The following is an 18,827-nucleotide window of genomic DNA, read 5'->3' on the forward strand; positions in this document are numbered from 1 at the left end:
CTCTGCAGTCAGACGTCTAGTTGTTGACACAGACGGGAGGAGGAGCATCCGAATAAAGACAAAGTTAATCAACTGTTGGATTCTTACATTTTTAAGAAACTGCATGAGAATCCCAAAAAATGCTCATGTGATGAGTACCGGTGGTCCATGCTCTGTTTGTATTTGGTGTGCACCCCTGTTCATTTGTATATGCTCCCATTGTGGTTAAAGAGATAAAGGGTCCTAAAAGTAATTAAGCTATGGCTGGCTGCAGCCCTCATTAACACTGATGACCGTATTGCATGACAAAGACCCACTATCAATCTAACTATGGCCAACGAACTGACCCAATCAGATCACAATCAACAGTCACGCGCGCACACACACACACAAACACAGGACTATATCCCAAGGAACTCAGACATCATGGCACATTTCATGTGTGCTCCTCTGAGTCCACCTGAAAGAGTGTATGGTAAACTAGAACTACAGCTGATAACATTTGCACCAGCTGCAGCCATCAGTTCAGCTAATTATGACATTGTTCCCACAAAACCTCATTTTTAAGGTCTCAAAATATGACAAGAACTCTGCAAATTTTGCAACAAACACAAACTTTCAAGATAGGCAAGATAAGCTTTTCTTTGAAAAGAGTAGTGAGAAGTTGAAGGGAAAAAAAACCCCTCAATGAACAAACATGAACAAATATAGATTCCTTCATATAGCATACATACTTTTATATCACTTAGGGCTGAAATTGTTATTGTCATTCGCAATAATTTGCCAATTATGTTCTCAATTAATCAATAATATTCATAGTTTGTCAGTAAAATGATAGAATGGTGGAAAATGTGCAATCATAACTTCACGGGGCCACAAGTGACACAATCAAGTTTTTTTTTTGTCCAAAAAGCAGTCTGACGTGCAGAAATGTTCACCGTATTATGAAACAGTGAGAAGCAACTAGAAATCTTCATTCGTGACAAGCAAATATTTTGTATTTTTGCAACAGAAACAGCCCAAAAGATTAAATGATAATCAAATTGAAAAAAAACCCAATATATTTATACTGTTTAAAAATGTCAGGAACTGGGCAGGAACGTTTGTTTTTGGTTAATTTAGTGACTTTAATACCTGAAAAAAACATAACATTGATCAAAAATCATCCAATATTCCAACATTCCCATATTACAGTCCTGCCACCCAGAATGTTATATGGTAATGTCGTACTACTGCAAACAGAAATAGTAAAGAAATAGTTGTGTATGAGAGGTATGGGTGAAATCTCGTTCGAAAAATGTACAGTTTATAAGGTATATTTTCTGGTATTGCCCAAGTGATTTAAAGCTGTGGCCTCCTTCAGAAGCACTGGACCCTCAACTATCATCATAACCCCAATAGATGGAATATATGTGTCCATCCCTCCTGTAAAGTTCAAAACACGAAGACAATATTTTCCCAGGAGGGTGTTTTTGGACGGCCACCACCCAACTGTTTGTTGGCCACCTATCTTTATACTGTATATTTGCATGTGTTTCCTGTATACAAGCTGTAATGTTCACCTTACTGGAAAAGAAACAAAGTCATTTTATGAGGCACTGTTCTTCCTGACAAGCTTCATCAGAGAGGAAGTTTCTTATCTGTGGATGCTGGTCAGGAGATGATGGGAGAGGAAGAAGAAAGTGAAAATTCAGGAGGAGCGGGAGGACTGAAGCTCCCACTGCAGTCGTAAAGAACACAGCTACTACAGGTTATGACTGCTGCAACATTCGCAATAACAGCAGGTCTGCAGTCCAACAGTTTTCTGAGTGACACACTCCTCCAAAAGGCATTTTACAATGACACAAGTAGCAACAGAAAAGGGAGAAATACACATTCAATTGAAAATATCTTCAGGGAAAGGATGTTCATTGTGAGTGATCAGATTAATAATGGAGCTTGTATGGTTTGAATTTATGAGAATGAGAAATGGTACAGCTCAAGGCTGCAAATGATGATTATTTTTTTTTATCATCAAATATTCTGTTTGTTATCTTCTTCATCGATGAATTCATTCTATCTATAAAATGGCAGTAGTGAGGAATGCCAAAACATCTTTCAAAGTTAAAAGGCGCAATATGTAAGATTTTGGGTTTAAAAGATTCCAAAATGAAGTAATATTATTCACAGAATGAGTAGAAACAGTAGAGTTAAAGTTAAGTCAGAGAGCTCTATGTATTGTGTTGCACAGATGTCTACTAAGGTTAGTTACGTCCCATTTCGTAATACCACCGTGACACCTCAATGGGCGATGGTGAGTCACTGCAGTATAAGCAACCTTTTTTTTTTATTACTTTAGTTTTTAATACTGGCTGCTGGGGACTTCTTTTAGTGGGGCTGAAATGATCAGTTAAACAAAACTAACCTGCAACAATTTTGATAGATTCTTAACCATTTATGGAATTTATGAAGCAAAAACATCAGATATCCACCATGTAAGGTGAAGATTTGCTGCTTTTCTTTTTTAATATCACTTTTGATATCAACTGATTACCTTCGGCTTTTAGACTGATTAGACGACGTCCTCTCAGACTATGGGCATTTTCCCCGTGTTTAACAACATTTTATAGTGAGCAAGTAGAAGGGCACATTTTGAACAATACCAAAAATACACTGAAGATTAAGCATCTAATGTTACATTTCACACACAACACAACTTGTCTTTAAACAGTGGTATCGGGGTCACCTCGGACCGCAACCTTGCCGAGGCCCTGGTAGCAAATCAATGTGTGTGCGCGCGCGCGCGCTTCTCTCGTAGGGGAGTGTTTGAGGAGGCTGGGTAATCCTTGTAAAGACATATAATCCCCAAGAAGAGCAAATATTACAACATGCTCTAATCAGTCACTCAGCAAACCTGGTGGGAGAATATGGTATGATTCCCTTGTTTCTGCGGAGAAGGGCAGATAGAAAGAAAGCAAGAGAGACGGTGATGCAGAGGTCTGGCAGCGGTTAATGGGCAGCGGATGCCAGGTGGCTGTGAATGACAATTGAGACATAGTTAGCATATTTAAATTGGGAAAATAAAAGTTTTTTAAAAGACAATAGCAACTGATATGCAAAATGCAGCTTGCCACAGAAACAAACTCCATACCTCAGCAGAGTGTTTGCAGCAGGATGAATGAGTGTGTGTGTGTGTGTGTGTGTCTGCGCGCTGGCCAAATGCCCGAGGAATCTCTGTCATTTTAAGCAACATTTTTGCAAACATCACAAAGCAATAAAGGCAACATTTCAAAAGACAGAATAACACTGGTGCATACACCCACGCAAACTACTCTAGTGAAAAAGAAAGGGACTGTTTTTGTCTATTTTTGATGGCTGAAGAGAGCTGACGGTCCAGATGCTTGTTCAAAGTCTCTGACTACGTGGAGCCCCGTGCTCCATTAGTGTCCTGCTGCTTCTCTAATCCTCATTCACATGTAATGGCTGACATTTCATCTTAATGTGTTAATTCATTAGCAGGGTGCTGAATGGAGGGACGGACAGAGAAGGCAGACACGCTAATGAGTCCCCCCGCACCAGAGGTAAACCGCAGAGCTGATGCCAAGTGAAGTGGGGTTACCTGCTGCAAGAAAATCCCCTGGCACACCACCCACTGCTGGCTGACACACAGAGCTGGGTACTGCTTGGAATTTAACACAGCACGACTGAGACGGGATGTTTGGGGGCCGATGCCAATACTGACATTACAAAAGAAAATTCTGCTCCTCATATATCAGCCAAAATGTGGCTAGTAAACCCCTGTGGCAGAGATATGTAATGTAGGCAGGATATTTTACAGTTTGACAACAAACTTTTACTGTTTTAATGAAAGAGTGAACCTCACTGGGAATGTAACAATTATTAAGAAGGATTAATAAATAACCACAAATACAACAAAGTCTAAATTACTCCAAGAATCTTTTTGTTTATCATATATGAAAATAAAAAATTCTAACAGCATTTCTCATCACTGGATAGTAAATTAACCTCTGTAATAGTCAACACCAAAAAGTATTCAAGTTGAGCTCCCAGCCCGAATGAGAACATGCGAACAAAGATAATTACACTGAATAGAACAAAAATAATACAGATAAAGACTGCTCTATTAGAAATATACAGAAGGTTTTGTCTACTGATGAGAGAAACAAGCGACCAAATTCCCACAAAACAAAAGTCGGTCCTCGTGCTGGCAGCCAGAGACAGTAAACGACGTCCCAGACAAATCTTTTTTTGATTTGACAGACAGACTTCTTTTGCTATCATTAGTCCACAGCATCTCTGAATTTCATTCAAAGAGGGCCGCTGCCCCGAAAAAGCTTGATGCAAACAGTCCCCCCCCCCCCGTCCCTCCACACACAACAGCACCACCCAAAAGCCCCAGATGTGTGTCCTCATCAGTGCGGGGGCAGAGGGGGGGGGGGGGGGGGGGGGAGCGGAGGAAGGAGGGATCTGGTTCTTGAAGGACCTGCTACTTTAGGTTACAGCTTCTTAAATCTTTGCTCTAATGTTTTTGGTGATAAATCAACTCTGCCTGCTTCTTCAGCTCTATTTACATACATCAGTCACTCACACTCACACACACGCACACACACACGCACACACGCACACGCACACACGTGCACACACACAAAATGCAACGGGACCGTGTGTGTTCAGGGGGCAGCTTGGGTGCAGCAGGGAGGGGGCTTCCTGTCATGTGAATTACCCCCTACATGTGGGGTCAATATGTGCAATGCTGGAGTGTGTGTGTGTGTGTGTGTGTGTGTGTGTGTGTGTGTCAGGAGTTGAGGAGGGGGCTGTGGTGGGAGCTACCACCACCCCTCCTACCCCCACCTCCCTCTAAAAAGCTGTATAAAGGAGGTGGGGGGAAAAGCACCTTTGTCACTTTGCTCTCAGACTCGGAGACAATCACAGTCTCACTGGACACACACATTCCTCAGGGACAACATACCGGTTACTGTCCTCAGAAAGGAGGAGTGTTCTGGAGGAGAAGCCTTCCGGACCTGAAAAGGGAGAGAAGGAGGAGAGACCTGAAGCACACTGAGCATCATCATCATCATCATCGGTCGGGTCACAGCCAGGAGGAACTCTCCACGCTCTTCTGGGACGTTACCATCAGCTGAGCTCTTCAGCAGCAACCATGAGAATCTTCAACCTGCTCTACCTGCTGCTGCTGCTGCTCGTGGCAAGTGCAGCCACGGTGTCCTCTGCCAGGCCAGGTACGTGTCCCCGAGCTTCACCGTCCACGCAACACGTTTCATCTCAGTGAGTTTCTACTTGTAAATTAAAAATAAATAAATAAAAACAACCGTAACGGTCAGAACATAGTCCCGGTCAGCACTTTAAATAACGTTCTAAATCACTGCGCCGCAAGTAACCATAGCAACGAGTTTCTACTTTTTGCAACTTTAATTAACTCTCAATAGTAAAAAAAACAGACCTGGTTTAAACAAAACATTTTATGCTTCCTTTAACTTAAAAAAAAAAAAAAAAAAAAAAAAAAAAAGGAGAGATCATATATAAAATAGCTATTTTTTTTAATCTATGTTATGGTAAAAGCGCGAAAAACCATCGTCACGGCAGGATGTAAAATATGCCGCGTTCACGGTCAGTCTTGCAAACTGTAAAAATGACAAGCGCAGTGGGGGGAACATTTACCGTCAGCCTCGCAGGAGCCTCAAACAACCATAAAAGTCTCAGCAACAACCACGCAAACCGAGCCGCTTGCAAATAATTCATCAACTAAAGTATATAACACTAAAACACGAATGAAGTATGAATTATTTTTTTGTACATATCTCTTGTGTAACATCGTGGTTAGCATTGCAGTGGAATAATGTGCGGTATATTCATTTTTCTATAAATTAAAGTAAACTCCTGCCTGTTGTAACAGGTGCGCTTTTTTTTTCTTTTTTTTTTTTTTTGCGCAAATCCAGGCTGTTTTTCGGTTATCTGACCGCAGAGACAAACAGCTGTGTGCGGGGGCTTTGGGGCTTGAGGTCGTGATCGGGCTCATGTGATGATGGAGAAGAGAGAGGATGGAGGAGGAGAAGGAGGAGGAGAACAGGAGGAGGAGAGGAGGAGGAGGAGAAGGGGACCTGAACGGAGCGCCGCCGGGGGATCGCCCAGCGGCCCCGGTGAGGTGTCTTTGTCCCCGGCTTGAAGGCACTCCGGCGCGCTTTTGTTAATCACGGTGTTAAAACGCCATGCAAATACTCGGGCTTTATTAACATGACATGGAGTAGTAGTGCCAAGTATAAAGAAGGATAGCTGCAGGCGTGGGGAGCAGGTTTTTTTTTTAAGAAGGTGGGGGGGAGGGCTGGGCCCGGGGGAGTCATAAAGTCATCTGGCAGTTTATCTCTTCCTGGGCTTGGCTGTCGGCCTGTGAACCACCGGGAGTCAAAGTGGATTTATTGGGGACGTTTAAAAGTAATCATGTGTTAGGTCTGTGTCCTGGTTTGTCCCAGCTGTTTGGCAATGGGTCCAAATAATAACAATAAAAAGTCATAAGAGGTTATCTTGAGCAAAAATTGGGCGTTGTTGTTTTTGTTTTTGTTTTTTAACTTGGAAGATGATGATTGGAGGAGAAATTGTTTTATCTTTTTTGTGCTTTTATAAACTTTTCTCCTCCATATGTGATTAATTAGGACTTTTACGCCCAAAACCACATTAATAAGCGGTTCATTTGCCTGATTGCAGTCTAACCATACCTACCTATGCATGTTTTAAAGGTACAATATTCTGTTTATCTATATTACAATCATATCATCGCTTTACTTTCAGATTTCCCGCACCTGAGGAGAAAATACCACAGACACTACTGCCTAAACAGACGCTGCCTGCCCCTCCACTCCAGAGTGCCCTTCCCCTAAGGTGAGACGTGTGCACTCATACATGTGTTTCTGCGTAACAGGAGGTTATGAGCCGAGCTGTGTGATGCGTGGAACAAAAACCTGGTTGCAAAGCTGGCAGGTGGCGGTTTAGAAGGTGTGTGTGATTTGTGGCAGAGGTGTGCGTGTTCACCCAGAACAGGGGGTTGCAGGAGGGCAAAAGACTCCGAAATAAATCTCGCTAACGATGAACGGGAAGGCTTTAGTGCCATGAGGAGTGTTTGGACGGGGAGGTGGAGAAGGGGCTACAGGTGACTCGTGCGCGCACACACGCCACTTGGAGCGGTTTGGGTTTTTCCTGAACTCCTCTCAGCTGGACACTGAAAAAGGCTGTTTTTCTATCACAGGTCGCGGCAGAACAATGCAGGTGACTCAAGGAGAGACGTGAACTGCAGTGTGTGGCACAAACACCACGGATGGATCCCAGTACCCAGACACAACTTGGGAAGTGGAAAGAAAAAGAAGGCACACCTTGAAAACACCACCCCAAAGACTTATCATGTATATGTAGCTGCTCCCATACATCCTGTAGAAAAGCTTCAATAATCTGTAGAAGTCAAACTGGATCACTTAACTCTTTAGTCTGAACAAAATGCAAACCGTAAAATGTTATGGCCACCTGGCGGTCACAGATCTGGGCTCCACCAGCTGCAAGCACCTTTCCACGATCGGAGAAAGGGAGCGAGGAGCTGAGGCAACATCTGTCTTTAAGTATGTTAAAAGCTGCGGACCAAAGAGCTGGAAATATATACTCAGCATTCCTTCAAAGTGTTTATAATGTATGTACGTACGTCAAATGTTTATTGAATTTCCTTTTAAACTTTTTAATAAAAATGCATCAATGTAGTGTTTTGTTTTTCTGAAGTTGCGTGTGTGGTTGAGTAATGGGACGACAGGACCAAATAAATGTTGCAACTTTGATGACTATTAATTGTTGTTGTTAAGACCCTGATTTTAGGCCAGACTTCATTCTAATTTTGCACACTTTTAGTAAGAACAGATAAAAAGCGTTACATGTGTCGTTTTAAAGCTCCACACCAAACAGGGATTCTGATACCTGCAGGACTCCTGCTCACTTTGGGCTCTCGGCTGAAGCCACATGGGAAAGGAGTCGTAAATGCTGCGCTCCCTGTGGAGTTACGGACGCCAGAGCGTAAAGGCATCACAATGGGGAACAAACACCGAGGGCTCAAATGACTATCTCGATATTTTGTTAACGTAGATTCCCGTGACTGTCGAAATTTAACACGGAGAAGGCGAGGCGAGAAAAGGCATTCACACCAGCTACTGTTGACGCTGCAGTGTTTCCATTGTTCGAGTTCTTGCCTTTAGCTCTATTGCAGTACATTAGCCACTTACTTTGGCTTTTGCTCCAATGTCAACGCTCACACTGAAAAGGCTCCAGACAAGAACCAAGTAAACAAACATAGGAATATTAGATTTATTGGAATTTGATCACAAATACACAAACTCATTGAGTGAAAATATCTTTCAACAAATACACCACCCCCCCCCCCCCCCAAGACACACACACACACACACACACACACACACACACACACACACACACACACACACACACACACACACACACACACAAGCACATAAAATGGCACTTAACAAAAACAAAAAATTATTTCTTTAACCTTTCTCTCTAGTTTGACCCGGACAAATGATAACCTCTCCTTTCTCAGTGCAGATGATCTTTTTAAACAATTTTACTCTTCTGTTTCTTTCAAAGTAACAAAAGCAGCATACATGGGTCACCGGGGGTCGTAACACAGCGATAAAAACCCCTCACCTCTGATCTGTGACCCACGACTCCTATCCTCCGCCTCCCACTCAGCCTCTTCAACTGTCCTCCACTTTCGGTTCGCCTCCTCCTGCGTTATCTGTCCATCTCAGGTGAGGACGCCTCCCAGAGGAGCCCTCCTGTCTCAGTCTTTGTGTGCGGGTGCATGTGCTTACTTTGGTCTTTTATCCAGTGTTTCCTACAGCTTCAGTTGTCTTCTCTTTAAACCCATAGATCGTCGCCCTGCGTGTTAAAATGATCGGGCTCTTTCTCCAGAGTGGAAGGTGTCGTCGGCAGGTTTGTGTAATGGAGGAGAACGATCAGGAGGAAGAGGCCGGACTGTGGTTAGTGCTGAGCAGTGAGGTTGAGCAGCCTCTTGCTCAGTAATGTGTTGTGCTGTTTCAGGTACTCTATGAGGTCAGCCTGCTTCTCCACCACCTCCTCCAGGTTGGAGCCCCCTCTGTGACACAAATAGAAGCAAATCAGGCCTTTTCACAAGAGAAATCTGTAACACTGCTGACTTCTGCTGAGTATTTTTTTTTTTTACAGTATTCACAAGAACTCAAATCATGTCCTATATTCTACATCTCTGGTTATTTGCTGCTGCTGAGGCCTTTATACGTCATTCAATTCAGACATGAGCAGAGAGGAAACATAAATCTATTTATAAGCAAACATGTCTAAAAAGGGATATAGACGGTGTGTGTGACTCCATAAAAATCAGTGCACCTGAAGCCGGTCTCAGTGGGGTGGGTCGTCACACTGTAGCTGTGTAAAAGCTCTTCTTGGCTCACATCTGGTGCAGCCCGCCCTCTGTTGAACCGCATCACCATCGCTAGAAACACAAACAGAACCATCGTTATCACTTCTGTCGTGAAATCATCAACGTTTTTAGGTTTGCCGGCTGCACAGAAAGACACACAGACATTACTGAGCAGTGAGATCTTTCTGCCAATGTTAATCACTCAGGTGAGAAACAGCACACGTTTGTTGTTTTTATTGTTTTCCATCCCTCTGCCTCTCCTAAACACACACGAGCTGTTATATCCTGCACTTAGCCCTTATGGGCTGCCATATCCTGCACTCAAACCTCTAATTCTCACACCCTAAACATACACCTTTACGCAGGGGGAGGGGCTAGCAGCAAGGTGTGGCAGCGGTGGGCACGGCGGCAGTGAGAGGACCCCGAGCCAAAATATATGTTGGAGATGTTTGAATTGAGATAGGGTCACGGGTGCGTGTGTGCTTGGATGCTGGGCGAGTGTGTGAGGAAGGGCAGAGGGAGGAGCTGGCTGAGTATTGATAAGACTCGAGTGTCATTAGCCGGAGGAAATTGTCAGGGAGGTTCTAAAGAGCGCTATCTTTACTTTGCTACAGTGCAGCATCTCAGCATCCACACTCGCACACAATCCAAAGAAATACTGAACATTCCTGCATAATGAGGCCCTAAATCTGTGTGTGTCTGCGAGTGTAAATAAAGCAATAGTAAGCAAGTATGTGTGAGAGAGAGGCATTCCTGAGAGGCAGAGAAATTAAGTGGTGGAGAGGACAGAGGGTTAAAAAAAAAAGAAAAGAAGATAAAGTGAAGCTGAACCTGTGTTTGCAGGGTGTTTCTTACAGAAAAAGAGGCAGAGAAGCAAATTGTTATCAAATATTTACAATGAATACTGAAATGGAAGTTGTACAGGATGATAAAATAAACTTAAAGATAACATTATTTGATCAGAAGGAAGGTTTATTTTAAATATACTGTGATTTAATCCTTGAATATCATTGAATTTATGACATTTAATTTGGAGACATACTTTGGCAACAGGAACACTTGAGAGACAGTTTATTGTTGTTGAGAAGGAATGTTTTTTTTGGAACTTTGTGTAAATACGTCTATTTGATGTATTTCCAGCAGTAATTGTTCTGACAAGGATGTAAACTTTCCACAAACTAATACCTGTAATGTGATGGTAACATTTTTGTATTTCCCTTTTTTGTCTTCCTGTCGAATTATGTCAATAGACCAGGTGAGTTACAACAATATATCAGTTGTTTGGGTTAATAGAAGCCTGTATATGTTTAATTGGTTTGTATATTTTTACTGTTGTTTGTTTTTGGTACGTGTTTTTTTTTCTTATACGTTTTTTTTGGTTTAAGGAAGAGTAAGTATAATTTTGTGGCATTGAGCGGTGAGGTTGCTCCACCAACGCCCTCCCCTTCCAAGCGTATAGGTAAATCTATGATGGCCACAAAACTTCTTTGTAGCCAGTATTTGGTTTGTCCCTTCTGGGCTACTGAAAAGAAAAACATGCTTTATGGAAGAAGACCACATGTTGATATGAAGGGTTCCTTCTAAGGTAACAAAAATAAAAATGATTCTCATCTTCAGGTGATTATACACATTGAAAACATAACTATATTTAATATTTTCCATTTTTGCCAATAGATCTATTTTTGTGTAATCCTACTCACTGGACCTTTAAATGTTTAAAAATGAAAACAATGAATGATATGCCAAACTTGTAAACATGAATCAAGACATGAATTTGTGCACAAACAGAAAAGGCTGAAGTGTGATGGTCTAGAGTCCATCATAGCGGGGGTAAAAACCAGATAGACACCAGGATGGATGGATGGATAGATGGATGGAGAGTAAAGGACGTGACACATTTCACATATCCCTGTTAGAGGCTCTCACACGGCTGGACAGGCAGTGCTCAGACCGGGTCTGCCCGCATCTAAGAAGCTTTAATCACCCATCAAGAAGTGCACATTTCTAGGTGATAAAAGTGAAGCTGCAGAGGTGCTAACAGCTAACGGTACTGCATGTAGCGCTCAAAAACTAAGCACTGTCAGTAGTGACATCAAAGAAGTATAAATAAATGGAGCCACGCAAGCACATGGACTGATGATCAGTATTGAAAAAAGACGAAGGAGAAGCAGCTTGGCAACACCTTTCAGGTGCAATTGAAGGATTTCAAAGTATTATGCAAGTCGGCAGTCTATTGGGAAATAAACCCTGTTCATGAAACTGTGTCATGAGTGAGAGCTGATGGCTGGGAAAAGTTCAGTCTTGTGTCAAGGAGGAGCTCAAGCTTTCCTTAGGTTTACATATGAAGAGTTACAAGGGCATTTTTTTTGTGCAGGAAAAGAAACATACGGCTTGCTCTTCAAAATTCTGTATAGGTGTTAAACTAAGAAAATCAGGTATACTATTTTTTCCACAGTAACAGTTTGGCTACTTTAAGGATAACAGCTTGTAAAGAAATACAATGGTGCACATGTTAAAGCTTTCAGGCAGCAGGAAAAGACATACGCTGTTTGTTTTGGCTGTTGGATGGCGACTACCACAACCCTGACGCTGACATGGCTCATATCCTGTAAATATACTGTATCAGTGCTGTTTAAGAAACAAGTTTCTGTCGTGTCTCTGACAGGGTGCAGGTTCCTAATTATGGGTTACCAAAATAAATAAACCAGTTCAGTTACTGCAAACGTTTTGTAGGTGAGTCACCTGAGTCCTTACAGAGCAAGTTTTCAAATTGAATCTGTCACAAAGGGAGTCAGTGAAGAAAACCAATCTGACAATGTTGTTGCTCACAATAAACTGAGTATTTTTGAATGCACTGAAACGTGAAGGTAAGAGAGGGTCGTCTTGATTTAGCTGTTCCGTGTGAAAATAACAAATCAGCGATAACTTTGAATGCAGAACTTTCAAGACATCCTGATTTAGATTAAAGTCATAGTTATGTTTATCTACTAAAGCTTAAATAAATGCAGTTACATGATCATTTTTCATCTACCTGTATTTATGTTACTACAAAATTGTTATTTTGAGATATTGTAGTTAACAGTTGTCATGTCTAAATACATTTAAATGACAAAGTAATTTTTTTGTTGGCAAAAAAAAAAACAAGTTGGTGGAATGAGCATTATATTTATTCTGAATAGTAAATAGCGGTGGGAGATATAAACAAAATATATATATATATATATATTGGTGTTTCGTAATATATTTTCACTACCATATTTTTGATAAATAATCATCAGTAATGTGGATATAATGACTAAGTGGGGAAAGACAAATCACGGAACATCTAGAGCAGTCTGGTAAGTTTAGAAAATGATACCAATTTACTGTAAAGCAGGCTTTAAAACTAGGAGAGGACAGCATTCATACCATGTCACCATATTATGATATGAAAAATCTAAGAGGATCTCCAGTCTCAAATCACCATTTCAACAACAATAATATTGCCCAGCCCTTATAATAAATATTATTACCCTTTCACTATAATGTAATGCTGTGATACTTCCAGTGTTAAAGTCTCACTCCTATCAGACATGAAACAAATGTAAATGATAACAATGAGGTATTTATGATCAATAATATGGTTTGAATCTTTTTTTTTACAGTACATGGGGTTTGTGTGGGATCAGTTTACTTAATCAGCATCAGTGTGTGTGCGTGTGTGTGTGTGTGTGTGTGTGCGTGTGTTACCCTGTGCCCCGCAGTGCTTACACTAAGTTCTTGCCATCCAGAAGAGAGAGAGATGTATTCTAAGTTAAGCCTTTGAAGGCCATGGCATGGCTTTGATGTGCATATAGGTCTATAGAAGAGAGTGTATTCATGTTAAAATGAGAGAGGCAGAAACATACAGAAAACCTCAAAGACACACACACACGCACACACACACACACACACACACGCACACGCACACGCACACGCACACACGCACTCAATCGCCACGCACTTCAAAGAGAAGTTGAACGAGGCCTTCCTGTATGGACTTCATAGCTGCAGGCATTATATATCTCCCTCTGTGTCTCCTCTCAAAGGGGAGTTTTAATTTTCTCTTCAAGACCTCACTGATGTGACTCCGCTTTGGTCAGAGTGTAAGTGTGTGAGTGTGCGTGTGCGTGCGTGTGCGTGCTTGAGCTTGGCTTGCGCTGTGAGGCGTCGTTTGGTTTGCGTCATGCCTGACCGCACTGATCTGAGCAGGAATGCGAAGGGCGAACAGAGATACCCCCTTCACACACTGGATCACTGGCACGGTAAACACAGGGACTCTGTGTGTGTGTGTGTGTGTGTGTGTGTGTGTGTGTGTGTGTGTGTGTGTGTGTGTGTGTGTGTCCCTGGTGGAAGGGGCCGAGGGCTACCCTTTGGCTAGGTTAAATCCTCTGCTTGGCTCTGTGGCATCTCTATCTCAAATCTGCGCCCTTCAGCTGCCAAACACACCTTTAATATGGGTTTCCTTTCAATACAGATTCTTCAATATCAGTATCCTCTGATTCAGCATCTTTAATGGAAGTTTCCCTTCACACACACACTGAGAGCAGGGCCGGTGTTTACCTCCATCAAACAGTGAAATATTCTCAACTTGATTGCTGTATTTCCCATTTTTTGGGGTAACTTTGTCACACAGATGCAAACTCTGTTTACTTTTTGTAAACCTATTTGGTTGGGCCATTCAAATGAGAGATGCACAATGATCCGTGGCTTTTTCACATTCTCCCCTCTAACCCTAATCCCTAAAATAATAAAGAGCTACAGTATGGGTTTTATACTACGAGCTGCATAACAAAAGAAGAGACTTTTCCAGCTCACGTTTGGTACCCTAGGGTCATTTTAAACACTCAATTACAGCACCATACTGTAAGCAGTTAAGCTGAACTTCACCTATTCTTTCTTAAGCTCTAAAACAGAAAAAAACAGATGGTGGATACATAGATAGGTATCACCCAAAGTTTCCCTGGTGTTTGTATCAGAAGCAAAGAATCAGCAGATCATCAGAGAGAAGGAGACGGAGGGAGGGAGGACAGAGAGCTGAATGGCTGATTGTCATGCTGTCGAGTCTGAAAAGGGCAGGGCAGTGATTGTGATGCAAATATACTCAGATAGAGAGTAGCGGGGGTAGTGCCTGTGTTTGTGTGTAACGTAATCTACAGGGTGTGTCCCTCCATAAGATATTACAGCCACCCTCCACAGAAAACTTGAATGAGCATCAGTGGTGCTGCGACACTGGAATAAAAACACATTCAGTTTATAAAATATTAAATAGGAACTGACTGGAAAAACAAAGTGTCATAATATCAGAGACCACAACCTGCCTGGAGGCCTGGCAATGTGATAGAAATGAAAAAGTGAGAGATCTGATGGTTGTAGCTCAGTAGCTCAGTAGCTCAAAAAAAAAACTGATAAGATACGAACGTGTAAGATACGAACTGACTGAGGTCAACATAAACTTCATTAGTCTAAGTTAGTTGCCAGGCTGCCTTTTAGCAAGCAAAGTTAACACTTAGGAACTGGGTGTTGGGACAAATATCCCTCCTTTAAAGGGATAGTTTGCTTTTTTCTTTTTTTTTTTAAATGGGCTTGTAGGACATACAAGATGTTTAACATGCTACTTTGGATTAAAACGAAGCTAACTAAATAACCAAACAAGGCAGTAGCAGAACAGCAACTTGTCTGTGTCCTGCCGGGTAAAATGACTGTTTTTGTCAAAGGAGTCTGGTGGCTTTTTAATACAGCAATATAATGGCTTCAGTTCCCCGTTGTAGAAGGCTGCCTGGCAGTAGGGTAACGTGATGACAATATATCCTCCACATAACATGCACTTCAACTGATAGTGTTTTATTTTCAGGTTGGCTTTTATGCAGATGACTAAAATACATTTTGTTGCAGACCCTGTTCACAGCAGTGCATCGTTTAGCCTCTGCATTGTTATAGCTGCCTGCTTCTTAAAACTGTGAATGTGCTATCTTCTGCAGGTAATACACTGACAGTGGATGAGCACCTCATACAACCCCACTTTAAACAACCCCAAGTATCTTTTTAAAAGGCTGTTACAGGAAACAATGTCCTTATCCCTCAGTTAGAGAAAAATATACTTTTGATAAAGCTGGACATGGATCCTCTTTACTGTTCATGTGCTACCTTTTTTTTTTTGCTGCTTGTGCATTTACACTGCAGCTGCTTTTACATCCTTTATGTTTTACATTGCTGCTGAGTCACTGCACATGAGCTCAGGTAAAGTTTGTATTTGTACTCCTATTATTTTAGGGCTCTTTCTCCATAGTTTTGTATTTTCAGACTGATATACTGCACTCTGAACTATAATAACAATACATTGAACTGAACCACATGTGAAGGAACTCAAATGATATTCCAAGCTTTTCATTGATTTTGTCTGTATATGTTTTAGAGTATACTATTTTTCCAGTTTGATATTTGTATCTTTTTTTTAATGAAACTCACTAAAACTTAAATTCATTGCTCACATTTCAACCTTTCAGTAGGTGGTAGGAAGGAACTGGATGCATGTACTGTATAGATTGTATTGGCAAGTAGAAGTGTGGCTTAAAGGGGGGCATCAGGGACACCCAGTTATGTTTTTATTCTGTTTTTGGAAAGGACATGGATGTGTGCATGTGTGCAGATGTTAAAAGTCCATCTAAAAAAAATTATATAACAAGGTTCTTTTGTTTGACATAAAAACGAGAACTGAGATGAGTTTACCTGTGTAATAGAGCAGACATGGCACTGCCACAAAGAACTCCAACCCCAGAACAGCGAGCAGCACGTAGGTGCGAACAGTCTGCGACAATCCTGAAGCCAGAAGAACCAGCAGCACAACATTTCCTATTTACACACAGAAACACACACACACACACACACACACACACACACACACACACACACACACACACACACACACACACACACACACACACACACGCTTTAGCACTACTGCCACCTTGTGGAGGACACTGACCTCTACACATGTGAAGTAAAAGGTTTCCCTGAGTGGTGACACGGTGTGTAGTTGTACCTGCAGAGTATATGGTGAGCGGCAGGTGTTTCAGTCCTTGCGTCTGCCGGTAGAACCGCAGGTATCCCCTGCACCGCGCTCGACTGTGGTGGTGCCGCACGCAGACAGTGAACAGCAGCACCAGCACCCACAAAAACACCTTCCCGAACACAATGACACTGTCGCCCTGCACTTTACCTAGAACACTCATACACGCCTCCTCCTGGCCAAACTTCAACACACACAGCACCGCCACACACATCGACAACACAACATACACAACCTTAAGAGAAGAAGAGAGGGGAGGAAGTGAGACTGACGTGTACAGAGCAGCACATCATATGACTGTTACTAAAGACAGAAAATAAAGCCTCCTATAATTTACCAGGTTAAGAGGACAGATTGGATCAATGAATTTACGTATGCTGCATATTTCAGATCAGGGCTAACATGACATCAAAGTTTAAATGTGTAATTATTCTGAGGTTGTAACTGGCAGTTAATAAGCTGATTATTTCCTTGATTCATTTCTTTATTGTTATGTCTATCACATGTCAAAAAACAAAGTTTCAGTAAACTGATGTTTTAAATGGTCTTGTTTGGTCAAACCAAGTCAAAAACAGCGATATGAACCAGACAAAGCAGCAAATTCTCACCCTGGAACCAGCAAAAAGTCACTGCTTGAAAAAGTCACTTCGATAAATAATTAGCAATAAGAATGGTTGGCAAGTTTCTGACGAGTTAGCAATCAATTAAATGACTCATTTAAGTTTCAAACACACACATTAATATCAGAATAGTCATCAGAAAATACAATTAATTCAAATTCATGTTAAATTGAGTTTTCAGCAGTGTTTTTTTTTTCAAATGCAGTTGTTCTTTCTAAAAGTTGTATGTGTTACCAACACTGACATTAGAGAATAGCCGTATTAACGCAGGGGCGATGTGTGTGTGTGTGTGTGTGTGTGTGTGTGTGTGTGTGTGCGTCATACATGCAGCACAGACAGCAGGGCAGCATGGCAGGGCGTTGGCACTGTCTGAAACTCTCTCCTGATGGCAGAGTGGAGGGCGTCAGCAGAGATCAGCGGTCCATCCACCATAGAGTCCTCCTCTATACTCCGCGTAATATCTACTGAGGGGTCTTCCTGCAAATACAAACACATGAGCATAGTTTCCCTTAAAGGATAGTATTTAGTGTCGTGTAAGCACACCTGTCCGAGGTAAAGTACAACTTTCTAACTCAAAATACAGCAAGTATTCAAAACTGAAGCATAACGTGTCTTAACTTTTTCAGGAATGATGAAAAAAAAACTAAAAAAACTAAAAAAACTAAAAACGAGATTAAGAGGAGCAAACAGCCTTTGGGTTGATTAGTTTTATACATCACGTGATGGTAACTAATTTGCTGGAGAAACACGAGATTTATAACGAGATAATAAATGCAGGTCTTATTACGCGCTAATGCTGTTGACAGTTAACATTCAGCTAATATTAACATCATATTAACATAATATCAACATAATACTAACATAATATTAACATATGTAAAGAAATAACAGGTTTGAGCTGATAGCTCGGGCTAGCCCCTGGGCTAACAGTCTTCATACCACAGTGATTAAAAAGAGAGACGTTGACGTGGCAACCAGTTAATGTTCAACGACATGTACATACTGCATGAAGTGAAGGTCCCCTTGAGTCCATTCTCCACGCTCGGTGTTTTTAAAGCCCAAATGCGACGACAACAACAAACATTAGATTACATCCTATCCGTACCAGGGGCGGGCAGGGAAACAGTGGTAAACTTCCGGTTCCGCCCTTTTTATTGCACCGTTCCCTGATGAACTTTGGTTCTTAGCTTAATGGTTCCGGCACAGGTGGTGTCGCTCTTATGATAACAACAGTGACCTGAATAATAGTCCCTCTTTCGAAAAGTCATGTGATCATCTCTTTTTTTTTTTTTACCTGTAACAAACTATTTTTAGATTTGGCGTAATGTAGAAGAACTAAATAAATCTATCACCACCGTTTGTTGATCCAAGCAAATATAGTTTTCTGTAAAGTCATAATATATTCATCTATTTAACAGCAATTTTTAGATTCAATGGGTAAGTTAAATTAAAAGTAAATACACTGGAAGAAAAAGTATTCAGATCCTTTACTTGAGTAAAAGTACCAATTTAGCAATGTCAAAATTCTCCAGTGTGTCATCATCAGTTTTATAGACACAGAGGAGATAAATGTGAGGAGTCATCAGAGGATTGCTGTGAGAGGAAAGACAAAAAAAAAAAAATAATCAAATCAAAATTGTGATGCACAATTTTGTGCCACAAAACAGTACTAAAGTAC

At 41.4% G+C, this 18,827-nt stretch overlaps 1 protein-coding gene across 1 annotated transcript; it reads right to left on the bottom strand.

The window, feature by feature from the left end:
• Positions 1-8,413: 8,413 nt before the first annotated feature.
• On the bottom strand, positions 8,414-18,283 carry tmem192 (transmembrane protein 192). The gene is made up of 6 exons (XM_069167956.1): positions 18,153-18,283; positions 17,474-17,626; positions 16,503-16,764; positions 16,190-16,312; positions 9,409-9,514; positions 8,414-9,139 (listed from the first exon to the last, which is right to left on the bottom strand). The coding sequence occupies exons 1-6, from the start codon at positions 18,180-18,182 to the stop codon at positions 9,025-9,027; spliced, it is 789 nt and encodes a 262-aa protein (XP_069024057.1). The 5' UTR covers positions 18,183-18,283; the 3' UTR covers positions 8,414-9,024.
• Between the last annotated feature and the right edge of the window lie 544 nt (positions 18,284-18,827).

Source organism: Embiotoca jacksoni, unplaced genomic scaffold, assembly GCF_022577435.1.
Source record: "Embiotoca jacksoni isolate LCO1_2020_lvr unplaced genomic scaffold, fEmbJac1.0.p SCAF_4, whole genome shotgun sequence".
Taxonomy (NCBI): Eukaryota; Metazoa; Chordata; class Actinopteri; family Embiotocidae; genus Embiotoca; species Embiotoca jacksoni.